This window comes from Limulus polyphemus, unplaced genomic scaffold, assembly GCF_000517525.1.
Source record: "Limulus polyphemus unplaced genomic scaffold, Limulus_polyphemus-2.1.2 Scaffold11451, whole genome shotgun sequence".
Lineage (NCBI taxonomy): Eukaryota > Metazoa > Arthropoda > Merostomata > Xiphosura > Limulidae > Limulus > Limulus polyphemus.
This window is the reverse complement of record NW_013677061.1, coordinates 1-5,302: the sequence shown is the minus strand read 5'-3', so window position 1 is coordinate 5,302 and position 5,302 is coordinate 1. Positions and strand designations below refer to the sequence as shown.

At 35.5% G+C, this 5,302-nt stretch overlaps 1 protein-coding gene across 1 annotated transcript in view; it reads left to right on the top strand.

Annotated features, from left to right (window-relative positions):
• The window catches only part of LOC111083830, a 12,714-nt gene extending 7,923 nt beyond the window's left edge, over positions 1 to 4,791 (top strand). The window contains exon 4 of the mRNA XM_022380526.1: positions 4,693 to 4,791. Within this exon, the coding sequence (XP_022236234.1) occupies positions 4,693 to 4,791 (99 nt within the window). The remainder of the gene's footprint in view (positions 1 to 4,692) is intronic.
• Positions 4,792 to 5,302: the final 511 nt, after the last annotated feature.

Below are 5,302 nucleotides of genomic sequence, written 5' to 3'. Positions count from 1 at the left end.
ATTTTAGTCAGCTGGTGGTCGATGGGTAACTGGGAAAGAGAAATCTGTTTTTCGGGTTGGTTATTTTAGTCAGCTGGTGGTCGATGGGTAACTGGGAAAGAGAAATCTGTTTTTCGGGTTTGGTTATTTTAGTCAGCTGGTGGTCGATGGGTAACTGGGAAAGAGAAATCTGTTTTTCGGGTTTGGTTATTTTAGTCAACTGGTGGTCGATGGGTAACTGTGAAAGAGAAATTCTGTTTTTCGGGTTTGGTTATTTTAGTCAGCTGGTGTATTAATAAGAGAGCTTAATGTAACTTCACAATTCCGTATTAAACGTAATTTAACAGTAGCGGATAGGGATATCTCTTATCCCAAAACATACGCTTGAGTTCTGTAAATAATTCACTATGTGATTTTTACGATTCCTGCGATACATGGTGTTGTCTCCTGGTCGGATATCAAAGGTGAGAGATCACCATGTGAACACATGTTTCGTAATATAGATTGGCTGTAAAACAAACAAAATAAGGTTAGATTTTGAGTCAGAAAAGTAAAAAATGAATTCAAACTAACTAAGCATATTTAGCTTCTCTTACCGCATATTCCATATCATAATGACTGATAGAATCCTCCAACATGTAGCATTGTCTAACTCCGTATCATACGGCTTGGTAGAATCCCCCAACATTTAGCATTGTCTGTCTTCATATCATACAGACATGTAGAATCCTCCAACATGTAGTATTGTCTAATTCCATTTCATACGGACTGGTAGAATCTCCCAAAAGTTAACATTGGCTAACTCCATATCATATGAACTGTTAGAATCCCCCAACATATAACATTATCTAAATTCATACTGTTAGAATTCCTTAGTGTGTAGCATTGTCTAAACACAAACTGACAGAATACCTCGACACGTAGCATTATCAAAACACGGACTGGTAGAATCTCGCAATATCTAGCATTGTCTAACTCTATATCGTACAGATTGGTAGAATCCCACAGAATGTAGTTTTGTATAACTCCATGTCATACGTATATTTAGAATACCCCAAAATTTAGAAGTTCCTAACCCCATATAATAATGACTGCTATAATCTTCTAACATGTGTCATTATATAAACGCATACTATTAGAATTCTCTCGTACGTAGAATTTTTGAAACACGGACTAGATGAATCCCTCAACATGTAGCATTGTCTAAACACAGAGTTGTAGTGTCTCCCAGTATTTAACATTATATATAAACAAACTGGTAGAATCCCTCAACATGTAGCATTGTCTAAACACAGAGTTGTAGTGTCTCCCGATACTTAACATTATATAAAAACAAACTGGTAAAATCCCTCAACATGTAGCATTGTCTAAACACAGAGTTGTAGTGTCTCCCAATACTTAACATTATATAAAAACAAACTGGTAAAATCCCTCAACATGTAGCATTGTCTAAACACAGAGTTGTAATGTCTCCCGATATTTAACATTATATAAAAACAAACTGGTAAAATCCCTCTAACATGTAGCATTGTCTAAACACAGAGTTGTAGTGTCTCCCAGTATTAACATTATATAAAAACAAACTGGTAGAATCTCGCAACATGCAGCATTATCTAACTCCGTATGATACGGACTGGTGGAATCCCCAACACATAGTATTTGCTAACTATATATATATATGATAATGATGATTAGAATCTCCGTTATGTAGTATCTTCTGGTTCATATGTAACATAATTTTAAATGTAAAGAATAAAAACTACACCTTCCTAAACTAATTCCGGTATTTTATCTTATGTGTTTGGATTGGCAACATTAGAAGTGTGATCCTTGAACTGCAACATGGGATTTACCTTAGGGGGAGGGGTGGGTGCCATATTTAAGGGGAAATGTTCCAACTATCTTCTATGTGAAAGAAGTCGTACAACAACAGACGTGTAGGGAATTGTTACCATCAGCTGTATGAGATAAAAACTCAGTAACATGTTTGAACTGTATAAATATGATTGGAAAATAAATAAATAAAGTGTTTCTAACTGGCGTCTTCCCCAACAGTGTGGATAAGATGCCAAATATAGAAATAACACCCAGACCAACTAGTAATCAAAGTAAAGCGTACGAAAAGTAACGTATTTATTAAGTCATGATCAACAAAGCATTAATGAAGAAAATATAGGAACATTTAGCCACAATATCCACATATTTCTTGGCCAATGACACACTCCTCATGCATCCAGCGATGGCATATGAGACTTCGCCCAGTCACATTGTGGCCCATTCTTAAGGAAGTAGTGACAGTCACGTGCTACACAAAACTAGTCTTCGTCTATGTTCTCACTCTTACTGTTGTATTCGGGACGGCCGTTCAGATCCTCACCAGAAGATGTAATCTCTTGGTTTTTACCCTGTCTGTACCTTCTTCAATGTCTTTTCTTTTTTGCTTCAGTTGCGAGTGGCGTCGCATAAGTAACTTCAACTAATCATAGCCTGCCATCTTATATTCAATCAATCATAGCCTGCCATTTTATATTATTTAACTTCAACTAATCATAGCCTGCTATTTTATATTCAATCAATCATAGCCTGCCATTTTATATTATTTGTTAAGCTTCAACTAATCGTAGCCTGCCATTTTATATTCTTTGTTAAACTTCAACCAATCATAACCTGCCATTTTAGATTCTTTGTTAAATTCAACCAATCATAGCTTGCCATGTTAGATTCTAAACTATGCACAATATACTTCTTCTCAGCAAATTTGTAGGTCAAATGACGGATAGTTCTTGCTGTTGGTGGATATCCTGCTTTCTTAAGTTTCTGAATATAGGCTATAAGACTTTCTTCACGCTCAAGACCCCACAAATCCCGTAGGACCTGGTCTTATAAGTATTTTGTACGGTATTTGAAATGTTTTGGAAGCATCCCACATTGACATTTTTCCTGATTTTTACTTCTTATGCTACATATAGTAAACTCTCCTCAGACCAAGAGGCATGATCGGTCTTTCGTTTGTAATTTCTAGGCATTTTCTGCAAATAAATTAACCCCAACTATTGTATTGTATTTATATAATATGTTACAATAATTATAACTAATATATATATACGGTTAACATTATTTAAATTATTCAAATATTATAACAAATTTTTCACACCTGTTAGACTACTACGAAATAAACCTGGGTTATAATATAGTAGGAATCTTTACCAATAAGTATGGTGGCGTCTTGTCCCACACCGTTGCATTCTATTCTCGAATACTAAAACCACATAGCTCACCAGCCTACCTATTATGGCCCAGTCTATGATTTCAGTTAGGAATTATTTCACATTATTTCACTATTTACTTACAAGGGCCTATGTAAAAACATCCTCACATTAAATTACACGTGTACTTACCGAGAAATATTGCGCTACTAGCCAAAACAATGCAAACACGTTGCTATAACGGTTGCATTTATCTTACATAAAGACAAATACATTAGGCTATAACTTGAATTTAATTAAATCCACGATTATCTAACATATTTCGTATCAATTTTATAAATTGTAAAAACATTAGAAAAACAAATTCTCTCACATACGCATATATATAGAGGCGCCAACACGGGAGTGAAAAGAGTGGAGTTAGATTCCTACAAAATATATTGAGCAGACTTCATAGGATTGCCCAAGACGAAAATAAAATACCAAAATACAAAGCTTCCAAAACTACTGTTCAAAACTATAAAATTGAAGATAGAAGTATGTTTGTTTGTTTGTAATTAAGCACAAAGCTACACAATGGGCTATCTGTGCTCTGCCCACCACTAGTATCGAAACCCGGTTTCTAGCATTGTTAGTCCGCAGACGGACCGCTGTGCCACTGGGAGAAGATAGAAGTAGTGTTTCCTCAAAAATAGTGTGTGACCAGAGTTCAACCCTCTACACCTTTGAGTCTAACACTGGAACACAGTATTGTTACGACAGCAGAAGTCACACGACGCCGGGAGCATGCGTGCTGGAGTTTCTCGAAGGATCATGAATTTTCCTAGCAACTTTAGTTTGTTCGAAGCGCCCTCTTTTTTAGTATATAAGCCTGGCGAGAAAAACCAGCGCGATTGAAGAGATATAGATAAATTGCAGAGATAGATAGAGTGAAGAGATAGATAATTGAGTCAAGCGAAGAGTAGGCACCGTAAGTAAAGTGTGTGGATCACTGTGATTTATAGCGTGTTATAAAGGTTGTTAAGTTTAAAGTGACTGTGAAAATTCTGTGTATTACAAAAAGTTTGTATCGAGAAAGAATAAACAAGTTTTAATCAAGAAGGGACTTGTATCGCTGAAGTTCTTCGGAAAGAATTTATACCGAAAATTAACAAACAAGCAGATACGCAACAGTATATATCTATAATACGAGTACATATTCTTTTGATATTTTAAAGGTAAGTTACAATGATAGTATCGTTTTTTAGTTGATGTGATTTTTTGTTCTTTTTTAAACGCACTTTAAGCTATCTGCGCTGTGCCCACCCCTTTATCTGGACGGAAAATGATGTGTAATTAACGGCTCTTGCACCTTCGTAATGAGCACCCAGTTTCCTAATGCAGACTGAAATTATGTTTGTCCCCCTGTCCCTCCAACTTACAGTATAGATCAGCATCCTAACAGTTAGGTATATATCTTAGAATGATTAATCTTCAAAATAAACTAAACAAATGTTTCTCTTCACAGTTTTCATCTAGGGCCCCGCCTTCAAGGAGAGAAAAGTCCACAACCATGGAATACATCTTGTCTTACTTGCAACAGCTAGAAAGGGTACAGCAATGCTGAAAAAAAAGCATTTATTTTCTAGAAGTGATTAAAGAATAACACATTCATGTTGATTGAATTTTTATGTGATCACAATAGTTAGCTTGAGCGTACTTACATTAAACGTTATAACCGTTTTCAGCCATTTCAGGTGTTAGTCACTGTTTGTTGTTTAAGTCAGTATATCATTTAATTTTGCAATCAATGTGTGAGTACACGTGCATTTTTGCATTATGATGGAAGTTTTGATAATCAACTTCTCTACGTATCAAGTTGTTCTCAGGGCAAGTTTTCCCCAGTATGGTAAATCTATTGTGTGTTTATGAAGAAAGGTGATAATCACTCTTGTAGAAATTAGTAATACATTATGTACAATACTAAATCTAATGTGTTAAAAATTCATGTTTGATCTAAAGCTCCAGCTGGAATGTTTAGAGAAAGCTCTGGGATAAAGCCCATATATCGAAAATGCGCGTGTTCCAAATTTTTATTATATAGACGCACACTGAATCTATCTGAGGCCTTTCATACA